Raw genomic sequence first — 22,456 nt, 5'->3', positions numbered from 1 at the left:
TATATGAGGTGAACTAAAGATCTTCTATTTATTTTACAAGGGAACAGTGATGTGTGACACAAACCCAGCTCAGTCAATCCTACAATAAATTAATAGTCTGAGCAGTCTTTGAGAATGCATTTGAAGTTTGCAACCAGATTACATGACTGATCTGTTGTCATAGTCATAGATCTTCCAGTGTGAAATAGATCCTTAAACCTACAAAGTCTCCTCCAGCCTCCATATACTTACAGACACCAGTCCTACACTAACACCATTTTATTCTCCCCATTTTCCTACTAACTCTTACTTTCTTCCTTGTCCTCCCAGATTGCATTAGGTGTACAACTCAAACACGTTCATCAGCTTCTCCTCTGTGGTACTGTGGTGGCGATGTAAATTAGTTAAAGGTTTAGAACCAGTAATTTACTGGAATTATACCAATCACTCATTTGAAATTATGGTTCTTCCATCTTGTTTATGCTATGATGCTGTTTCCAAAAGTAAACACCAAATGTGGAGAGTTTACAGATATAACCCTCTCCCACTTTATTGAGCTGCTGACCTTTTCATCACTGGAGTCTTTTAGGCAATTATGCAGTTACTGAAGGTGCTAAAAGTTTTGAGGGCACCAGACAGCATCTGTGGAACAAGAAGCAGGGTTCAAGTTTTAGGTCAGTAACCTTGCATTGAAATAACTTTCAGTTCAGCTTCACCTGAAACATTGGGCCCAGACTGCTTTTATGATTCCCCCCCCCCTCACTTTCACCACCCCCCTCACTCTCAACCCCTCCCCCTCACTCTCACCCCCCCCACCCCCAGTCACTCTCACCTCTTGTGGCTACACGGCTCCTAGCATTCAACTGGACTTACTGCTATGGCTGTTCAGGCAGACAAGACTGGTGACAACATCTAGGCTCAGAAAGTAGAAACCACATCCCTGCCCATGGTCCTGCCTGTAGGCTTGTGCTAGCTAAATAAGGTCGTTTCATTGTTCCTAAGCAACTCTGGTGATGGGAGACACAATTGGAAAACACAAAGATATTTTTAATAAAAAATTTAAAACCACATTCAACCATGTAACATTAATGAAAATAATAATATTATTTAAAATGGGGAAAATATATACCAGTTATCTACCTACCTGTTAACTTTTATTCTTCCTTCATCTTTTTATCTATTTCCTTAGCCCAGTGACATGTGGCCAAGTGGATAAGGCATTCGTCTAGTGATTTGAAGGTCGCTAGTTTGAGCCTTGGATGAGGCAGCGTGTGTGTCCTTGAGCAAGGCACTTAACCACACATTGCTCTGCAACGACACTGGTGCCAAGCTGTATGGGTCCTAATTCCCTTCCCTTGGACAACATTGGTGTCGTGGAGAGGGGAGACTTGCAGCATGGGCAACTGCTGGTCTTCCATACAACCTTGCCCAGGCCTGCGCCCTGGAAACCGTCCAAGGCGCAAATCCATGGTCTCATGAGACTAACGGATGCCTATTATTACTATTAGCCTAGTGCTCAGTTTTGTCCACCTGAATGTGGTAGATGGTGTCATTTTCTCACCATCTTGAGTAAAATAACTCCTTCCAAGTTGCATATAAAGTTCACTAATAAAGTTAATATGTATAGCCTCTTGTTTTATCTTGGCTCCAACATGAAAATATCCTCTCTACATATTTCCTACCTATCCCATAATCTGGTCATTCATTGGACTTTTGGCTCTTGAATCGAGTCGTGACCTGTTGAGCTTTCCATGAGTGTTATTTGACCTGTAGGCTTGCTAGCCTGCTAATACATTACCAATTGCTTTCAAGCAACACTAATCCGACATAGTTTCAAAAATGCCATCCCCTTCTTGCAATTCCTCCGTCTCCGCCGCATCTGCTCTCAGCATGAGGCTTTTCATTCCAGAACGAGGGAGATGTCCTCCTTTTTTAAAGAAAGGGGCTTCCCTTCCTCCACTATCAACACTGCTCTCAAATGCATCTCCCCCATTTCACGCACATCTGCTCTCACTCCATCCTCCCGCCACCCCACTAGGAATAGGGTTCCCCTGGTCCTCACCTACCACCCCATCAGCCTCCGGGTCCAACATATTATTCTCCGTAAATTCCGCCACCTCCAACGGGATCCCACCACTAAGCACATCTTTCCCTCCCCCCCCCACTCTGCTTTCCGCAGGGATCGCTCCCTTAGCGACTCCCTTGTCCATTCATCCCCCCATCCCTCCCCACTGATCTCCCTCCTGGCACTTATCCGTGTAAGTGGAACAAGTGCTACACATGCCCTTACACTTCCTCCCTTACCACCATTCAGGGCCCAGACAGTCCTTCCAGGTGAGGCAACACTTCACTGTGAGTCGGCTGGGGTGATATACTGCGTCCAGTGCTCCCGATGTGGCCTTCTATATATTGGCGAGACCCAACGCAGACTGGGAGACCGCTTTGCTGAACACCTACGCTCTGTCCGCCAGAGAAAGCAGGATCTCCCAGTGGCCACACATTTTAATTCCACATCCCATTCCCATTCTGACATGTCTATCCACGGCCTCCTCTACTGTAAAGATGAAGCCACACTCAGGTTGGAGGAACAACACCTTATATTCCGTCTGGGTAGCCTCCAACCTGATGGCATGAACATCGACTTCTCTAACTTCCGCTAATGCCCCACCTCCCCCTCGTACTCCATCCGTTGTTTATTTTTATACATACATTCTTTCTCTCACTCTCCTTTTTCTCCCTCTGTCCCTCTGACTATACCCCCTGCCCATCCTCTGGTTCCGCCCACCCGCCTTGTCTTTCTCCCCGGACCTCCTGTCCCATGATCCTCTCGTATCCCCTTTGCCAATCACCTGTCCAGCTCTTGGCTCCATCCCTCCCCCTCCCGTCTTCTCCTATCATTTTGGATCTCCCCCTCCCCCTCACACTTTCAAATCTCTTACTAACTCTTCCTTCAGTTAGTCCTGACGAAGGGTCTCGGCCTGAAACATCGACTGCACCTCTTCCTAGAGATGCTGCCTGGCCTGCTGCGTTCACCGGCAACTTTGATGTGTGTTGCTTGAATTTCCAGCATCTGCAGAATTCCTGTTGTTTCCGACGTAGTTTTAATCTTTGGCATCTTTCAAAAGTGTCAGCATAATTATGACCGTACATCGTTTACATTTTGAACAACTCTCCCCGGGCAACAGTCTTATCCATAAACCACAGGCAACCCCTAACATTGTGCCTTCAAACTCAATTAATAAACTGTGCCTTTGACTGCTGTATGTGAGCTTTTCCTCAACGTTCTCAGTTCAGATTGCTTTATAGAATTAATCTTCTAGCCCAGTATGAAAATGGTGTTGCCCACGTACATTTATCGCATTGTTTTCAAGAGTTTTGTTTTAATTCAAAAGCCTTTATTACATATAAATAACAATTTAAAATTATTTTATTTCCATGCACTGATTAGAATTTATCTAAGTATTCATCATTTAGTGACTTGCTGCATCCTTTTTAACCATTGTATATAAAACTGACTGGTACTTTGAGCCAGTGTGCAATGGAATGATTGTGATACCACTTTAGAATCGATAGACCATTCAATTTTGTACAGGCACTACTAAGTGTGGACAATGACTTGCATAGCATCACAGATACCTAGAAGTTCCACGGCATTGCTTTCTCACTAAGTATGTGGGCTGGAGTGGAGGTGGAGCGGAATCGTTGGGTCACACACATGGTCACTGTATTGTGTTTCCATTTCTGGGAAGATGATTTAAAACCGGCCAGTACTGGTGAAATGACTTTACTCTGGTCGTGACTTTGAATTTTTGTAAATAATTGCTGGTAGGCGAGACGCAATAATGGACTAGAAGTTCTTCTTGAACCCTTACTGAAGCACCACTGCAAATGTGTGCCAAGCAGTTAAATAAAGGAATTCCTACTCACGCTCTTGGATTGCCTAATATTGCCATAGGAGAGAAAACACCATTTGTTCCCTCAGCACATCACAAAATAAATTCCAATGATCATTTGTCAAGAAATCTTGATAGTTTGATATCTTGCTCTGATTCCCACGCTCCCTTTAAGCTCACTGAAGCTCTGGAGAATTTATTATACTGCTCTTCCACATCTAAGACTAAAGGTGAGTTATAATTATGTTGGAGTATTGACAAGTGTAACATCCAGCGGTCTAGAAACTACGAGGAGTGATTGATGTTTGTGGCCTAAGGTAGAAGGAGTCAATTTTAGAAAACCTAGCACATTTATTTTTCATCATAGTCCCCTCCTACATGTACACCCGTAGTCCAGCGGTCGTGGATCCCTTCTTTGTAGAAGTGGTCCACAGCAGGGGTGATAAGTTTGTGGCCTAAGGTAGAAGGAGATGAGTTATTAACTTCAAACTTTCTGCATTATCACTCAAAGAGTTGAATTGCACATGTATGTAACGAGAGCATCTTGGACCTCCAGGTGGTCCACAGCAGGGATGATTGATAGGTTCGTGGCCTATGGTAGAAGGAGATGAGTTATACAGCTCTCGTTATATGCACGTGCAGTTCAACTCTGAGTGAAAATGCAGAAAGTTTGAAGATTCTCCTCAACTCCTTCTACCTTAGGCCACAAACTTACCAATCACCCCCGCTGTGGACCACTTTCTGGAGGTCCAAGACGCTGACTTCTACAAAGAAGGGAGCCATATGCTCCACAACCGCTGGACTAAGTGTGTAAATGTAGGAAAAATAAATGTGCCAGGTTTTCTAGAATTGACTCCAACTACTTTAGGCCGCGAACTTATCAATCACGCCTCGTACACTTATCCAGTACCACCAATGTTCTGAGGATGCAGAATTTTGGAGTTTTATTGAATTTACATTTTTTTCTGCTTTTAGAGAATTAAAATGGGAACATTTACTCGCACAAGACTGCAAGAAATGTTTGTTTGGTTTCATGAAACTTGTACTCTCCAGGAACAGCTTTCAGAATAGGCAAGACTTCCACGGTATGGAAGTAATATAGATTGATCTATTTTCACTCATTTTCAGGGTGTGAGTGTCGTAGCACTTATTTCTGATGAAGGGTCTTGACCTGAAATGTTATTTGTTTATTCCCCTCCACTGATGCTACCTGACCTTCCGAACTCCCCCATCACTTTGTGTGTGTTGCTCGAGATTTCCAGCATCTGCAGAATCCCTTGTGTTTATTTCCCAGATGCTTGTTTGTCCAGTCAATGCAGGTTCAGAGTGAATTAGAAACCTGTTCTCATTCGCAGTGACTCACTTCACTCAGTGTTGTAAGTAACTTAGAGTTTTGACCGAATTGTTGGATGAATGTTTGGAAGCTCGTGTTGTTGCAGCAAGTCAAAAGGCTTCACAGGAGCAGAGTAAGTCAAGTGCCCCCTCCCACCTAAAAGCTGTCTCCCCCACCAATTTTCAGTGTCTGTCTGCTTCCTCAGAGGAGATTATTTCCACGTCCGGCCCAGAATTTAACCAGAGAAGTAGCAGCAGACATGTGTTTTCTCCAAGAAGCGACAGTAAGTAGGGAGGGAGCAATACCCTCTGAACTGAAAATTGCCACAAATCCCCGGGTGATTTGCATCACCTTTGCTGTAAGCCTCATTGACATAGTAATTCACCATCGACTGAGATCTCCTGGATCTGTTTAGTAAGTGTGAGTTAAATTAGCCACAGAAAAGTAGGAACTGATATTTTGCTAGATTTACATTCCTGAAGAGGCAAACTATCTATCTACTTGCTGGATCTTGGACTTCTTAAACAGAACAACCTCAGTCAGTCTGAGTTGGTAGCGACATCTCCAGCCCCATCACACTGAGCACTGGCTGTGTGTGCTCAGTCCGCTGCTGACTCACGACTGCACTGCCAGATTCAGCTCAATCCATGTCATCAAGTTCGCTGCTGGTGCAAGAGTGGTTGGCCTCATCAGCAACAATGATGAGTCAGCATACAGAGAGGAGGTAGAGAGGTTTGTCAAATGGTGTGAGAACAACCTGAGTCTCAACATGGATAAGACAAAAGAAATGATTGTGGACCTCAGGAAAGCACAGGTTAACCGCTCTCCATTGCACTTCAATGGCTCTGCTGTGGAGAAGGTGAAGAGTGCAAAGTTCCTTGGAATGTTCATAATGGATGATCTTACCTGGACCCACAACACTTCCTCACTAGTCAAGAAGGCACAGCAGCTTCTACACTTTCTAAGGACATAAAGGTGTGCAAGGCTCCCTGCCCCCATTCTAACAACTTTCTACAGGAGCACCATCAACAGTGTCCTGTCTGACTGCACCATTGTGTGGTGCACAGAGGCTGCAAGGCATCAGACCCCGAGACCCTACAGAGGATGGTTAAAACCGCTGAGAGGATCACCAAGGTATCCCTCTCCCGGTAAATGTCACAAATGGGGAGCGTTGCAGACCAAGGGCCCTCCACCCATCCCACAATCTCTCTGACCCACCACCCTCAGGAAGGAGGTACAGGAGCATCAGGTCCAGGACTGCCAGTGGTAACAGCTTCTTTCCTCAGGCTGAGAGACTAATGAATACCCTGTCACCACCGAGGTCTCACCACTAGGCCGGCCAGCTGTTTACTGTTCACCTGTGCTGCATGCATTTTGAATTGTATTTTATTAACTTATTTATGGTAGTATTTTGGTTTATGTGTTATACGGTTTGTGGGTGCACCGTGGTCCAGAAAATATAAAACGTACGTCACCCCAGACTACACTAAAGTGTACCCCTGCCTAATAGGGGTCAAAAATAATGACAGTGTTGCTCGCTGCACTGTTTGCAACAGTGAATCTTCTATTGTCCATGGTGGGTTAAATGTAAAAGACATGTTGAGGTGAGTTTAACAGGTGTCATTCGTTCATTAGCGTAGCTAACTTTATTTAAACCAGCTGGCCAGCTGCTAAGGAGCTACTCTATTGCAGACATCCCACCTCTCCCAAAAGTCTCCTGCAAATTGATGGTGCTACCTCCCTGAAATGAGTTTTTGCAGGGTGGGATGTCTGCAATTTACACTAGTCAGGCCAGCAGCCCCCAACCAACATTAACTCCCTGCAAGCTTTCAGTGAAAGGGTCTCCAACGTGAGGCATTGGCTCTGCTTCCCTCCCCGCAGAATTATTGAGTTACAGTGTGGAGTAGACAGCGGCAGGAATTGAATCTGGGTCAGTTGTACCGTAAAGTGTTGTGCTAACCACCACAGTACTGTGTCAGCATCGTCTGGTTTTATTTTAACCTTCAGTTTCAGCTGAGTGATGACAAGCCAGTCAGCAAAACAGCTGGCTGTCAAGGCTGGCAGAGGTCAGAGATTCATGCCCAAAACAAACGAAGTAACATGCAAGTTCAGCAAGTAATTATGAAAGCAAATGGCTTTGAAAATGTTGCTACAGTTGTACAAGGTGTTGCTGAGTTATTAGTGGCATCTGTACTGCTTTATCATTATGCAAGACCTGCATCCAAAGTGTCTTTATGGCTTGTCCAATTGAATTTCTGCTCAATAGTGACCCAAGGAAGTTAATGGTCGGTGATGGTGATGTCTGGTAGTGCCAATGGATGTAGCAAAAAATCTCCTGGAGGAGATGGACATTACTTGGCACTTGTTACTCCTTCCTACACCCTGATGGGGTGATCGAGCGGAGTGTGCTTGTTGGAGGTGATCAGTGGTAGTGTGGACAATGGGGTTCACCTCTGACCTCACGATTCCTTTGTAGGTGAGGCGCGAGCTGGAGATGTGGATTATGCTGTTGCTACCACAACACATCCAGCAGGAGGTCTCCCTGAAACCGGAGGGGTCAGCAACGCGCTGAAGAGAATCAGGGACTGAACAAATAGAAGGATGCGGTCGTTCTGGGGACAGATGTTACTGAAAGAGCGTTGCTGACAGGATTCTTATTCCTGACACTCCAGTCTGCAGTTAGATTAGTATGTTGGGCAGATTAGGGAGGCAAAGGAGGCAGATCAGATCAACGTTTCTAGGAGTGATCATCACCAGCAGACTGTCTTGGTTCAATCATAGAAACGTAGAAAACACAACACAGGCCCTTCGGCCCACAAAGTTGTGCCAAACATGTCCCTACCTTAGAAATTACTAGGGTTACCCGTAGCCCTCTATTTTTCTAAGCTCCATGTACCTATCGAGGAGTCTCTTAAAAGACCCTATCGTATCTGCCTCCACCACCATTGCCGGCAGCCTATTCCACGCACTCACCACTCTCTGAGTAAAAAACTTACCCCTGACATCTCCCCTGTACCTACTCCCAGGCACCTTAAAACTGTGCCCTCTTGTGGCAGCCATTTCAGCCCTGGGAAAAAGCCTCTGACTATCCACACGATCAATGTCTCTCATCATCTTATACACCATGTAGACACCATGATCAAGAAAGCTCACTGACACCGGTACATCTCTATGGCCAAGGAAGCTCACCGACACTCTACATTGCCGACACCTGTACCTCACTATGGTCAGGGAAGCCCACCGACATCTCTACTTCCTCAGGAAGCTAAAGAAATAAGGCATGTCCCCCATCAACCCTCAACCATTTTTATCGATTCACTATAGAAAGAGATCCACCTGGATGCATCACCGCTCTGCAGGAGACCACAAGAAACTACAGAGAGTTGTGGTCACAGCTCAGCACATCATGGAAACCAGCCTCCCCTCTATGGACCCTGTCTACACTTCTCGCTGCCTCAGTACGGCAGCCAGCATCATCGAAGATCCCAGCCACCCCAGACATTTTCTCTTCTGCCCCTCACGTCCGGCAGAAGATAGAAAAGCTTAAAAGCATGTGCTACTGGGTTCAAGGCCAACTTTGACTCACTGTATAGGGCGCCCTAAGACAATAAGATGGACTCCTGGCCTCACAATCTACCTCGTGATGATCTTGCTCCTTATGGCTACTTGCATTGCATTTTCTCTGCAGCTGTTACACTTTATGCTGCATCTGTTTGTTTCCCCTCAGTGCACTGTGTGATGCATTGATCTGTATAAACCGATTGCAAGACAAGCGTTTGACTGTGTCTTGGTTCTTGTGGCAACCAATTCCACTTCCAGTTGTGTGTGTGATGAGCTGACAGATGGCAAGCAAAGTTTGGTGTGGACATACCGTATGTACTGAGTGTTTCCAACATTTTTATTTTGTTCTGGAATCCTATTCACTGGATCCTGAAATTAGATTATGCTTGCTGTCTACAGTCTAGAATTTCCCAGAACGAAGAGCTTTCAGAAAGTTGATACCACATTCACCATAGCTATAGGAGAGAACTCCAGAGCCACCAATGGGTGATGTTGACAACTGACTGAGTCTGTGTATAATGGCAAACTGTCTAGTGCTCTGGGGAGCTGAAGGCCTTTCTACAGTTTTAGGTAGAGTACTGTGCAGAAGTCTTAGTCACATATATACAGCTAGAGTGCCTAAGACTTTTCCATACTACTGTATTTGTCAACATGGAGTGGAGCGCAAGTTTGTAAATCTGGCAGGAGCAAAGGGTGTTGGAAATGGCAAGGGTGGGGTGCCATGGGAGGGGTGTGGGACTGGTGGCAGACGCGGAGTGCCCACCCAGCCCTGAGAGACCAGGAAAGGTCATTTGACTCCAAACAATTAGTTTACTGATCATTACAGAATGTCTCTCTGTGCTTCCTGCTCCCTCCCCTCTCCCTTCTCCCTTTCCCAACCATGATTCCCCTCTCCCTGTCCCCTTCCCACTCTCAGTCCACAATAGAGACCCATATCAGAATCAGGTTTATCAGCACTCATATCTGTCATGAAATGTGTTTTTTTTGTGGCATCAGTACAGTACAATATGTAAAAATTACTACAGCACTGTGCAAAGGTCTTGGGCACCCTGGCTGTATATATGTGTCTAAGATTTTTGTGCAGTGCCATACATAGTAAAAGGAGTAAACCATAGCACACTTATTCCGTTTTACATTTAAACTCTATTCTACAATAGGAAAAGCCCATTCATTCATTTGGTTGTTCTAGTTTTGATTAGAAGTGGGAGGGTTATTTTCATCTAAAAAATCCATAACAACTTGGATTACAATTCCTTTGCAGCCTGCCCTCTTCGTTCCTCCGTATAGAGTATTTTCATTGTGCTTCAAACTGTACATCAGAACAGTGAAGGCAGGAGCACAGCAAGGAACGGATATTCTGATGGAGCAGCGTCATAGGCGAGGAAGGTCACGGTGGGAAGGAGGGGACAGGACAGATGGAGCACCAGGCAACGGAAGGAGGGTTTCAAAACAAGCAGCTTCCCTTTTCTACATGTCCATACATCAACATGTTTTTGGGATAAAACCTGCACTAAAACAAGAAGTTCAACAGGCATAGTCGTAGAGTGAATGTTGATCCAGTAGTTTGCCAGAGTCTGATTCTCCTTGTGGGAGAGAAACTGCTTTACAATACTGCTCAGGGCCCGTTTGGAACTTGCTGAAATCAATGGAAAGTTGAGACACTGAAAGTTAACACAGCTGAAATCTGCTGGAGGATCTCAGTGGGTCTGGCAGCACCCCTGTGAGGAAAGGAATTGTCATTGTTTCAGACTGGGAGTGGAGACGTGAGATGGCCAGTACAAAGAGTTGTTTCATTTGTGACAAGTTTTTCTCACCATCCCTGAAGTTATCCTTACATTGTCCTTTCAATGCAGTAAAATTCTCCAAACCACTCAAGAGTGCCTTGCCACAAGGAACTTGGCCCTGAGCCAAATAAAAGATCACTATTTTTACAGTGCATTTCCGTCTCTCCACATGCTCTTTATAATCAATGAAATATGTTTGTAATGTCATTACTGTAGGAAATAAAATATCTGAGTTGTTTAGAACAAGTTCTCCAAAATTTTGCTTGTGTTCGATGAAGATCAGGGATAATTCCACTGCTCTTCTCCACGATGATGAATCAAAAGCAAAACGCTGCAGGTGCTTAAAATCTTCAGCAAAAGAGTACATTCTGGGAATAAAAAGTAAACAGTTCCTGAAACAGATTAACTATAAGACATTGGAGCAGAATTAAGCCAGTTGGCCCTTCAAGTCTGCTCCACAACTCGATGGGCCGAACATGAACTTAATATCCAATCACTTAACTGTCCTGTCATTGCATTTAAGTGATTTCTTCCTTTCTTTCAGCCAACAAACAAACGACAAGCTCTCGTCAGAAGGGAATCTATTGTTAATTTGGAAAACTTCAAGAAGTTGTACATCAGAAGGAGGTGGAGGGTGAGTAAAATTCCACCTCCGGTATCCCCATCTCAAAATAATTGTGAATTCCTGGTGAACCCACTGATTTGTGTCTAATGAATCTCCATTTCTTTTCAGCTTACGTATAGGATTGTTTCATTTTGCAATCATTTGACTCGTTCGTTCCTTAAGAAAGGTCATCTAAAGAAAGAAGCAGCTCTGGTAGGTGGCAGAGTAACGATGGATTGTAGCTACAGCAAATATATTAGACCCAGACCTCAATGGTGACAGATAACACTTCTCTTTCTCTGAAAACATTGTGTTAATGACACAGCAGCTGAAAGGTTTTGCTGCAGCATTTTGGGTGTTGATGGGATAGGGATGTAACGAGCAATGTCTGGCAATACTTCTCCACCCTTCGCTACTCACGGATGGTTCAGGAGTGAGTTTTCAGATGATACAAAGCTGGATGGGGATGTGGGCTGTGGGGAGGATATGGCTCCAGTGTGATTTGGCCAAGGTGTAGGTGTGGGTAAATGCAGATAGAAACGGGCTTATTCATTTCAGTAGCAAAACCAGGAAGGCTGATTGAGATGTAAATGCTATTGACTGGGTGAGGAAGGGATGTGCCAGTTGCAGGCACAGTAAACAGTTAAGAAGGCAAATAGTGTGTTAGTTACAGGGAGAGGACAGGAACAGGGGTGTCCTGCTGTAATTAGTATTGAGGCCTCACCTTGAGTACTTCGTGCAGCTTGGGTTGAACCATCACAGAAAGGAGATTTGCTGTGGATCAGTTCAGGGGAGGTTCACCACACTGATTCCTGGAATGGCAGAGCTGATGTATGAAGGGAGATTGGCTTAATTGGGCTTATATTTGCTAGAGTTTAGAAGAATGAGAGATGATCTTGTAGAAAACCAGAATCAGGTTTAATATCACCCGCATGTGTCTTGAGATTTGTTAACTTGGTGGCAGCAGCACAATGCAAAACAGGATAACAGAGAGAAAAAGAAAACTGTGAATTACAGTGTGTGTGTGTGTGTGTGTATATGTATTCAGTTCTCTTTTTCTTATCGTGTATGTATATATAAAATAAGTATTGCAAAAATTATGAAATGTTTAAAAAACAAGTAGTGAGGTAGTGTTCACAAGTTCAATGTCCATTCAGGAACCGGATGGATAGCAGAGAGAAAGAAGTTGTTCCTGAACCGTTGAGTGTGTGCCTTCAAATTCTACAAGCTCCTAACAGGCAAGGACAGATTATTTGTAGGGTGGATGTTTAAAGTGGCGGGGGAGTCCAGTTCAGAGGCTAAGAAGGTGAGGCTGGTCACGTAGGAGTGAGATGAGGAGCAATTCTTTGTCACAGAGCAATATCCATGAAAGACTTGGATATAGTTGTCACATCAGGGGACGTGAGGCAGAAGCAGGAACAGGACAATGAATCTGCCATATTGAGTGCCAGAATGACTTGAAGGGCTAAATGACCTCTTATTTTCTACGTTTAATTCAAAAATGTTCTTCAACTGGGACTCTAAAGCCAGTTTCTGTGTTGCCACTAGTCTATGCACTTTATAGCATGTCAACAAATACACTCTGAAACTTCCATAGTTGTAACGTGGAGAGCATTCTGACAGGCTGCATCACTATCTGGTATGGAGGGGCTACTGCACAGGACCGAAAGAAGCTGCAGAGGGTTGTAAATCTAGTCAGCTCCATCTTGGACACTAGCCTACAAAGTACCCAGGACATCTTCAAGGAGCGGTTCTCAGGAAGGCAGCGTTCATTATTAAGGACCCCCAGCACCCAGAGCATGTCCTTTTCTCACTGTTGCCGTCAGGTAGGAGGTACAGAAGCCTGAAGGCACACACTCAGCGACTCAGGAACAGCTTCTTCCCCTCTGCCATACGATTCCTAAATAGACATTGAAGTTTTGGATACTACGTCACTTTTTTTTAAATATACAGTATTTCTGTTTTTGCATGTTTTTTTAAATCTATTCAATATTTGTAATTGATTTACTTGTTTATTATTATGTTTATTTTTTTTTCTCTCTGCTAGATTATGTATTGCATTGAGCTGCTGCTGTTAAGTTAACAAATTTCATGTCACATGCTGGTGATAATAAACCTGATTCTGATTCTAGTCATCTTGTTCCTTCTGTTCCAGAGGGCATACGAAAGTGACAATGAAGACGATGGTGTCAAGAGAAGAGCGTCCAGACCAAGGAGACGCAGCAGCACGTCGTAGGGCAGCATCTGAAGACGTTACATCGAGGAGGGCAAGCCCGAGGGGAGGGCAGCTTTATCACTGCACTGCGTTAGCATTAACAAACCCGAACCTGTTTCAGAGGTACTTCCGCCAGTTCATGTTTTGGACCCAGTGAATGGACAAAGACACTTTTAGTGGGAGACTGTGCTTACAAACAGTCATGCTTTCCTTAATAAGGCACTCGGAGAAGAAAAGTGTGCAATATATATATTTTTTTGAACAATTCATTGTAATATTTTTGTTTCTGCCTAGACCTTCGTTTGTAAGGATTTTTAAAGTCTGGTCTTGCTCTGTTGCTGTTCTTGTAATCACATCAACATTCACATCACAGGAACAGTGAGAGGCAGTTGACTGCCATTGTGAATGACTCCTCATTTCGGGAATGCCACTGTGGAAATCCAGGTGGCAGTCGAAAATGTGGCCACAGGGAAAGAGGGGTGGGGGAGAAGGGGAAGAGATAAATAAATTGGTTTTGTAAGATTCTATTAAAAGTATTCTACTGACAAAGGCATGGCATTTCATTGTGGGCGGGTATTGGAATAATCCTGTTGCAAGACGACTCCATACATACCTGTGTTGCCATGTCAAGGCAGACTCAACTGCAGTCAAGTGTAGATCACAAATTCATGGAAGGACGTTGGTAAAAGGGAGTCAGGGAGATGTGAGGTCACATTTGTTGCTATTAACGTTTATTTTTATATAATCATAGCTTTAGGGGGTTAGATTTAAACACAGTACACTGAAACAGGCAGTTTTATTTGGTGCAACATAATGCTTATTGCATCAGGTCTAAAACAATAAGAGTTTTGAAAGTCAGATAAACTAACACTGGTGTGTATATGATGTCAACAGACTGGCAAATTCAAAGTGACGAGCAGAATGTTTTCCATTGAAACATACTTGGACACTGTTGGGGAGGAATAGGTTAAAATCTAGATAAAGCTAAAGGAATTATCCTTATTGATGACTGTGTGTGGTAATCTGCTCTCAGCCCAGGGCTTCAGTCACTGTAACACCACACACAATTCTCCTGCCTGATGCCTTACCTAGTGAACTGCCATTTCTGCCTCCTTTTATTTAAAAAAAAGTCCAGCTGCGTTAATAATGTCTGCAACCCTCCACCCTAAATCTTAGAGGTGGCACCTATTATACATATTTTCAAAAATGAATTAAATAGACTTTGTATAATTATCTGAAAACTAAATTGTTCCCAAGTACACCATTAAGTTATGGGCACTGAAGTGTCCAGGCACTGTTATTTATTCAATAAAAAGGCACATGGAGTATAACGATTAACAAATGAAAATAGTTCTGTGTATCCTCATACTCTGCAGGTCTTTACAGGATCAGCACATGTCAAGTTGTCAGAATTACTCTTCCTGTCTCGACATCTGGGCTGTGCTCAGACTCCCTGCTTTTACTTAATTCAGTCAGTGCCTCAGACTTGCAGCTGTTTGCATCAGAAGTCTTGGGTTGTTGGACAATTTTCAAATCAATCGGAGTCTAAAATGAACATGTCTCCTTAAGGCATTTGCTATTTTCAAGTAGATTTATGCAGTATATTCTGATTTACTTAGGACTACTTTCTGAACAGTGAGAGAGTGAGATCCCATGAGGAAATTAGCACTTTTTTTTTGCTTTCTGATTGTATTTGTCAAATTGTGTCAACCTTAGGGGCACATCACAGCTGAATTTTTAAAAAAACAGCTACATAGAAATCGAGAAAAGGTTCGATGCTCACACATTCTACAAGGTTGTAATTTGGAGATGGGCGAGATGGCAGATGCTGGAAATCAGGAGTAATATTACCACTGGAGGAACTCGGCAGGTCAAGCAGCACTGGTGTGGAGGAACGGAGTTGTCGGCGTTTTGCATCAGGACTGAAAGGGGAGATGGCCAGTAATAAACAGGTGAGAGGGAGAGGTGATACAGGGGCCAGAAAGTGATTCGGATACTGAGCAGTGAGGGAGAAGGATGGGCAGATGGAGCAGGGAGAGAGAGACAGAGAGAGGGGTGGAAATGGGAGATGGAGGCAGGTGGCTGATGGGCAGAAGCAGGAATCTGAATTGGCCCAAATTTTAAATAAAAGTTGACATCACTTCTTCTTGTGATCAGTTAGGTTGATGTAACTGAATCTATACAGTCATGTTAAAAATCTTGTTTTGAATGAGCTAATTTCAACCAAGTTTAATATTAGGACTTGAAAGGGAAAATGGGAATTCTGACCCTTAATGGGAATCTTATAGTAGTTGACATTGTGGGAGGAAAGTAAGGAAATACTTGCATGTATCACACCTCCCACCATGTTGCTACAGGCTTCACATTCAATTAATGAATGTGAAGTAACTGTTGTAACGTGATTAAAAACAGTAATCAAATGTAGTATTCAGCAAAATTATTGGAGATAGACTCACCATTGTACAACCTGCTGAGCTTTGGATCTGAAGATTCGGAAAGGAAACGTGCTTCGCGGACATGTTCCGGCCTGTGTGGAACACTGTGCTAACATGTCAGCAACACGCAAAGTCCTGGAGGAGCTCATCTCTGACATTTCCTGCTGGAGGCATGCTATGATACTCTAGTTATCAGCACCCTTTATAGATGGAAGCTGGGTACCGCGGTCTGACATTGCAGGCCTACACCATTGAAGTAGGAGCCTCGGGTTTGAACCCCTCCATGTTAGATGGCCAATTTAAATTAAAATCACTAAAGCCTGATTTATACTTCTGCGTCAAATGTACGCCATAGGTACCGCGTACCCTATGACGTAGGGTGACATGCACCTCCCCAAAAAAGTAACTTGCGTCGCAGCGACGCAGACCACAACAACTGTGATTGGTCCGCTTGGTAGCATCGCATTTCCTCCTACCCATTTCTGGTTGCTTTTCTCCATCATGTCTGTACACTGATACGAAATAAATGGTTGGAGACGATGAACCAAATCATCAAATCTACCTGCTGACATCCGAAAATATTTGAAATGCATTTCCTCGTCCATGTCTCTCACGAAGAAACTCAACACAGTGGCATAGAAAGCCCACCGCCAACTAGAGCAACTCAGACACAAAAACGAATGCTCGCTACGGCGTAGGACTACGCAAAAGTATAAATCAGGCCTACGGCGTAGCCCGTACGCACAAGTATAAACAGGCTTAAGGCTGGAATATAAAGTGATCATAAAGTATCTGAAAGACTTGGGTTTATTATATCGAATATAGGGAATGCAATTCTTTTCCCTTCTCCTGTTTATCCAACGATCCACACTCCAGTCTAGCAGGTGGCGGTAATGCACCTTAAAGCTGGTTTGCCAACCGCCATAAAACAACACAAGAAGAAGAAGAAGAATATAAAGTGACTCCTCATAACAGTGACCACAGAACCACAAGCACCCAGCTGGTTCATTAATATCTTTCAGGGAGGAAAACCTGGTGGCTCTCAGTTCAGGGTCAGTTAGGGATGGACGAAGAAAGATGGCATCTGCATCCATGAATGAATAAAACAAAAATCATCTTGGTTAAAGGGGCAGTGCAGGTTTTGTCCCTGGCTACTAGGGATAGAGTTGTTCCACTGTCCTCTGGGCTGTCTGAGGTCCCCGTGCAGTTCCGGAAAGGAGATGGAGAATGGGTAAGATGGGAGTTGATTCCATTCCTAGAACACACAGACAGGACTGGAGGGAGTCAGCAGGTCAGGCAGTTATCTGTGGAGTGGAATAAGCAGTCAACATTTCAGGATGAGACTTTCCATCACGACTGGAAAGGAAAAGAAGCCAGAATAAAAAGGTGGTGGGAAGGGAGTGGGAGTACAAGCTGGCAGATGATAGGTGAAACCAGATGAGGGGATAGGTGGATGGGTGCAGTGGCGGGGGGGAGGAACAAAATAAGAAGCCGAGAAGTAATAGGTGGAAGGAGTAAAGGGCTGAAGACGAAGGAATCTGATAGGAGAGGATAGTGGACAATCGTAGAATGGAGGGGGGCACGGATCACAGAGAGGTGACGGACAGATGAGGAGAAGTAATGAGAGGGTAACTAGAATGGGAAATGGAGAGGGAGGGGAGGGAGAAATTAACAGAAATCAGATAAATCAATGTTCAATTTCTCGGTTTTTAATTAAATTCCCGAGGTATATCACAGGAGCATCACACAATGTTGACCGTCCAGGTTTTGAGGGCAAGCAAGGACGAACCTGAACCTGTGTTTGTGAGCAATTCCTTGTTTGCAGGAAGGTAAATGTGTGAGGAGGTGAATGGCCGGTTCGGTGTGGGGAGAAAGCAGGAATTTATTCAGAAATTCAGGGAGAATACGGTGAAGAAAGTCAGGATGAGGCAGCCACAGATGGGGAGAGCTGAGGAGTCTAATCCTAGAAGGGGACAGGGATGTAAGGGAAGTGCAGAGTGCAAAGACGGTTATGGAGTGAGATGTAAATAATATTAAATAATTCGAAAATGCTGATGCATTGTGTGGCTCAGTGAGGATGAAGATCTAATTGGTTTGGATAACCTGAGGCTTGTTGCAAGTACAGTTGGAACGAGCTAGTGAGAAAGAAGGGAAGGGATGTTGACCACAGACTGACTAAAGAACGTGACAGGTAGCAAAAGTAAGTGACAGGTAGAGAGGAGTGTTTATAAAGAAAAGCATGCAAATGAGGGAAGCAATGCTCAATTAGACAAGATGTTAAGGTTTTAAACTTCCTGGTATGTTAGTACAATAACTAAATTGCTTGTCCAGCAGCCAAAAAGTTGAATGATTGATCCTGAGGTACAAATTCAAGCCTTACCATAGTAGAAAAGGAATTTAAAATCATATAGTTAAATAAATCTGGAATTAAAAATCTGTTATAAGTGACTGTAAAAACATGTCTTCTCCTCACATCCAGTGTCTACTCCAGTTCCTGGTGACCACCACGATGCTGATCGTGGGAAATTCACTGATGGCCATGCCAGTGAATGTCAGGGGTTGACAGTTGGAATTTCATTCGTTGGATATAATCGCTGCTTGGCAGGTGTGTGGTGTGAATTTTACTGGTCTCTTATCAGCCCAGACCTGGATATTGCCAAGTCTTCTGCACTTGGTTGGGAGGAGATCCAAACGCTGCTGAACATTGTGTAATCAGTGAACCTTCCATTTCTGAGCTTCTGCGAGCAGGTTGTTGGTAAACAAGTGCCACTTGTCACCCTATCAATCATCCCTTCTATCATTTTGCTGGTGACCAAGAGATGACGAATGGGGCAGTAATTGACCAGGTTGGATTTGTCATCTTGTTATCAGGACATACCTTGGCAATTTTCTAAGTGACAGAGTTGGCTGGTAACTGTATTTCTTCCTGAGCCAAACTCTGTGACACTCAGCAGTACTTAGTTTTAATCCTTCTTTGTACTTAGTTTCAGAAGGAACTTGGCCATTAGCTATTACACTCTTTTTTTTCAAATATTGTTAAAGAATATGTTAAAACCTGTTCTTTGAAAAGACCAGATCAGCAATTCAAGAGAATAGGTCATAGACATTTCATTAACATTCTCTGATAATTTACTGCAGAATTTTCAACCTGGATCTCTCTTTAATACTATACATAAAATGGTATTTGCATATATATAAGTAAATTTATTTATTTTTTCTCAAAGCTAACACACTGAAGTGGGAATAGACTGAATTTTGTATAGTTGACTTCAATAATCTTTTCAATTATTTCTACTGTCCCCCCCCCACTGTATTGGTTGTAATAGTAATGACAATACCAGTTCCCGCTGCACACAGTTGTTTTCTCTGAAAATGTGCCTAAACAGCTTCATTCACAAGCACAAGCTGTGAAACATAATTGTGCATTACCGCTAAATCTAATCTAGGGAAATCTTTTTTTTACATCATGTAAAACCCTCCCACTCCATACACAGTTTCAAACTATGCCCATCAGTAGAGACAGATCTTGGCAGCAAATGCCAATTATGGCAATATATTCCTGTCAAGGATCACTACAGAACTAACAACTGCAATAAGTCGTAACGAATACTGTTCTTTACATAATGTGCCAGTCCTGGTTGTCCAAGAAGGTTTTTGTCTTGTAAAATCAATTATTATTTCAAACTGTGTTTTAGCAATTCATTTGACTTTCTAGAAGCAGTACTAACTAAAACCAGCTGTGGCTGAAGTCCTCCCAAATAAGAGCCAACGTTCACTTTCAGGTTTCTGTGTCCCTGCTGCTGGGAGCGAGTAGGGTGTGAGTGTCTGTGAGTGACTTTCACATTCCACAAACCAGCACTCCATCTGACTTATTACCACTCACTCGGGGAGGTGCTGTGTGTTTCCTTGTGAAACATGGTATCCTTTTGGTGGGGGGGATGGGGGGGAAGGAGGATTGAAAAAACTTCTGATGTCAAAACATTGGATCAATGACTTCAGTTGAGGTGGAAGCAATGATTGTTGGGTAGAGCTGACCACTGGGATGGAACTTGAAGAGCTAGTTTAACATTTAGATTTCGAGGGGACGCAATAGGACTGTTCCTTTGGCATTCTAGAAACTACTATTTGCCCTTGATTCCAAGCTTAAAGAAATCCATTGAACCATGGCGCATGTTACATGAGGTCAATTTAAAACTGATAGCAATGTTGGCCAATACTGGCTTCATAGGCAGAAAAACAATATTAATGGAGTCATGGAGTTGTACAGCACAGACACAAACTTGTTAACTCATTATGTCCATACAGACCTTTTTGCATTCTGCATGAATCCCATTTGCCTGCATATCTTCTATGCCATCCCTGTTTAGTGTCTCTTAAACTTGGCGATTATACCTGATTCCATCATCTCTGGCAGCAAGAATTTACCCTTGAGATCTCTTTAAATAACCTAATAATTTTAATAATAAGCATCCGTTAGTCTCATGAGACCATGGATCTGTGCCTTGGAAGGTTTCCAGGGCGCAGGCCTAGGCAAGGTTGTATGGAAGACCAGCAGTTGCCCATGCTGCAAGTCTCCCCTCTCTGCGCCACCGATGTTGTCCAAGGGAAGGGCATTAGGACCCATACAGTTTGGCACCGGTGTCGTTGCAGAGCAATGTGTGGTTAAGTGCCTTGCTCAAGGACACAACATGCTGCCTCAGCCAAGGCTCGAACCAGCAACCTTCAAATCACTAGACGAATGCCTTAACCACTTTGCCACGTGCCAACAACAGGTTACGTAACCTACCTTGAACTTATAAACTATCCCTCTTGATTTTCTTACCCCTAACACGGGGCAAGAAGATTTTAACTGTTCCTCTCATAATCTTGTATATTTTATTTATCAGGTCTCCCCTCAGCCTTATTTGCCTCAGGCAAAACAAAGCCAGCTGTCCAAAATCTCCCTGTAACTAACGGCCTCCAATCCAGGCAATGTCCTGATGAATTTCCTTTGCTCTCTTTCCGGAACCATTTTCTAAACGTTTGGAAACCTTGCACGTTCCTGTGGAAGTGACATCATCTATTAGATTTGCTTACTTGTGGCCCTGTTTCAAAATTAACTTTGCTATGGGAAGAATGCTTTCCAATTTATGAATTCATCTTTTTAATGCATTCCTTCAAGGTTTAATGGTTTTATTTTTGGTTGTTACAGAATTTGTGCTTGTAGGCTCTCTCGAGCTGATGGTTTGAAGTGATATTCTCATTCTGGGACAGCGTTCTGAGGAAGCAGAAATTAGAAAATGGTAGGCTGCTCACAGCAGGGAGTGCCGGGTTTAGGAATAATATCTCTGTATCTGTTTTAAGTGTACTCCAGATGGCTGCCTTGTTTCATGCTGTTCGGTTCCAGTTGCAAAACACTCTCCCGGTGAGTTACTGCATGAAGAATAGCATATCTTCATACCGAAAATCATCTCATAGTGATGTTTCCTATTTATATTTTCCATCTTCATTCTGCAGGGGATTGTGCCTAGCACATGCAAGCCAGGCTGTGAGATCAGCCTATCCAGCATGCCATTACGCCAACTTTGTTTGCCACCACTTGGAGATTTTTCCATTGGAAGCATCTCCTTTACCAGGTGTTTATATCAGACTGCGTAAACTATTTGCACAAAATATTCTTCTGCCAGGTTTCATCAACAGAAACATTTACAATAATCAACAGCAATAGCAAAATATCTTGGATTCACCACAGCCTTATCCCGTGGTTTGATAGTTATGGCCACTATAACCACACTAGCAAATGAATATCACCCCGTTCACAGAGCCCAGAATGGCTTCAACCGCACAGTCTGCTGCTGCCTTGGATGTGTTGTTAACCTGGAGATACTTTTATAATTAGCAGTTTAATGTTCAAAATTAACATGCAATTAAGGAGCAAATTAATAGTTCAATTTTGTTAATTATACATGTGTTTAACATTCATAAACTAATTAGCAAAGCAAGTGCAGAACTGATGTGTACTTTATTTTTAATCCTGTGTAAAAATATTGGAAGTTTTCACAAAAGGTAGAAGAGATTACATTAGACTGGTAGATCCAAACTTATACAGAGCAGGGAGATATTTTCCTGGTGGTATTGATTAAAATTTTCTTTATCCAAATATTGAATAATGTATATATGAAGGATTCGATTGAAAGTTTGTACAGTATTTTTCTAAAAATAAAGCTCTGATGCAGCTTTTTATTTTCATTACTCAGAATTATTTGCTGTTTCTCTGAATGTTACAAAAACAAAACCCTTGTACCATTTTGTAATAATCTTCCTATTACAGGTAGTCCCAGACTCCTGACAACTGCCCGTAAGCTGATGTCTCCATCAGTCAGTTTCTGTAGGAATCACATTGCAGCGCTCGCCGTACCCTTGCTATTTTAACACTATCCATTAATTAATGAAACATTTACTATAGAGAATGGTCACTAATGAAACTTTATTATTACTAGCTTGAAAAAGGTTTCACACAAATCTCCCATATATTTTAAAGACAAATTTTTGTTAAGTTAGGTCATTTCTAACCTAGAAAGACCCTGCAGTGCAAAAGTGGACCTAGGTTTTGATTAGAACAGAGTTATAACTGAAATTGAGAAATTAATAACTTTAATTGAAGAAGCAGTTG

General features: G+C 43.2%; 1 protein-coding gene across 1 annotated transcript in view; it reads left to right on the top strand.

Moving 5' to 3' along the window:
- dapk2b (death-associated protein kinase 2b) overlaps positions 1-21,967 on the top strand; it is a 161,448-nt gene extending 139,481 nt beyond the window's left edge. The window contains exons 10-12 of the mRNA XM_072282236.1: positions 11,095-11,184; positions 11,284-11,367; positions 13,310-21,967. Coding sequence (XP_072138337.1) covers positions 11,095-11,184; positions 11,284-11,367; positions 13,310-13,390 — 255 coding nt within the window. The 3' untranslated portion in view covers positions 13,391-21,967. The remainder of the gene's footprint in view (positions 1-11,094; positions 11,185-11,283; positions 11,368-13,309) is intronic.
- The last annotated feature ends 489 nt before the right edge of the window (positions 21,968-22,456 follow it).

The sequence above is a fragment of the Mobula birostris genome, chromosome 18 (genome assembly GCF_030028105.1).
Source record: "Mobula birostris isolate sMobBir1 chromosome 18, sMobBir1.hap1, whole genome shotgun sequence".
Classification (NCBI taxonomy): domain Eukaryota; kingdom Metazoa; phylum Chordata; class Chondrichthyes; order Myliobatiformes; family Myliobatidae; genus Mobula; species Mobula birostris.
Note: the sequence above shows the minus strand (reverse complement) of the source record. Positions and strands in the feature narration are given on the sequence as shown.